Source organism: Penaeus monodon, chromosome 36, assembly GCF_015228065.2.
Source record: "Penaeus monodon isolate SGIC_2016 chromosome 36, NSTDA_Pmon_1, whole genome shotgun sequence".
Taxonomy (NCBI): domain Eukaryota; kingdom Metazoa; phylum Arthropoda; class Malacostraca; order Decapoda; family Penaeidae; genus Penaeus; species Penaeus monodon.
This window is the reverse complement of record NC_051421.1, coordinates 31,426,423-31,427,520: the sequence shown is the minus strand read 5'-3', so window position 1 is coordinate 31,427,520 and position 1,098 is coordinate 31,426,423. Positions and strand designations below refer to the sequence as shown.

The 1,098-nt window shown below is 33.0% G+C and overlaps 1 protein-coding gene across 1 annotated transcript in view; it reads left to right on the top strand.

Moving 5' to 3' along the window:
- Positions 1 to 436: 436 nt before the first annotated feature.
- The window catches only part of LOC119595630, a gene marked incomplete in the record, with an annotated part of 85,019 nt that continues 84,357 nt past the window's right edge, over positions 437 to 1,098 (top strand). Inside the window, 2 exon segments of the mRNA XM_037944739.1 lie at positions 437 to 517; positions 1,081 to 1,098. The exon segment at positions 1,081 to 1,098 is cut by the window's right edge and continues 223 nt beyond it. Of these exon segments, the coding sequence (XP_037800667.1) occupies positions 437 to 517; positions 1,081 to 1,098 (99 nt within the window).

The following is a 1,098-nucleotide window of genomic DNA, read 5'->3' as shown; positions in this document are numbered from 1 at the left end:
TGCTTGCGTACGCTTTCAGCATGAACTTTTCGATGTTGTTAATGAAACGCTACGTTTACTATTCAAATAAAATCATGTTTCTTTTAACGCGTTTTACAAAATTCTTTGCTGCCATGAAAATAAGTGTCCGAACCGGTCCGCTTGCTTTTAATACACATTAACTATAATTTCCTCTTTTTTTTTAATGAATAAAAGTTATTTCTGGCATTAAATACACGCATTGGATCTGTGAAATATCAATTTTCAAAACCAATCAATTAATGAGCAGGATCTGTAATCTCTAATTCTAAATATCATGTAATTTGTTTGTAATCCCACGCAAATGTATTCCTAATGACGTAACGGCTCTCGGTATTACATCAGAAAATGTCATATAATTGTATGCAAATAAAAGAGGCAGACATGAATAACTTAAAAAAAAAAATGATATAGACTAATGACACAGACACACGTATATTCAGCAAATAATTATGTGTACCTTTCGAGGCAAATGATCATAGAGGATGCAGAAGAAAATGTAATGAAGATATATATAGACAGACAGAAATGAAAATATCTATTGCTCCCTCACCCCCTATCCCTCCCCTAAGAACGATAGACATAATAGATGTATGGGAGTAATAATGGGTAATTAATGGGGATATAATTAATACGAACAACTATTGTAATAGTGGTACTATGAACAGTAACATATATACAACATCAACACAACAACGGTAGGACAAATATAATCCTATTAAGAATTAGAACCACCTAAAACCATAAATAAAACGTAAACCTAAAACCTCCAATACCTAAACCTGTGATAAGCAAACCTTAAACCCTTTTCAAACCAAACCCCACGTTAACCTAAAAAAAAAAAACAGTAAACTTAATGAAAACCACCTCAAGACCTTAAAACCTCAAACCCCGTAAACCCACAATAAATGAAACCTTAAACCCTTAAACCCAAATAAATAAAACCTCGAACCCTTAAACCCACAATAAATAAACGCACAACAAACCAAAGCAAAACCCCAACAAACCCCCCCCCCCAAAAAAAAAAAAAAAAAAAAAAAAAAAAACAAACCCCAAAAAACCTCAAAACCTCGCCCTCTC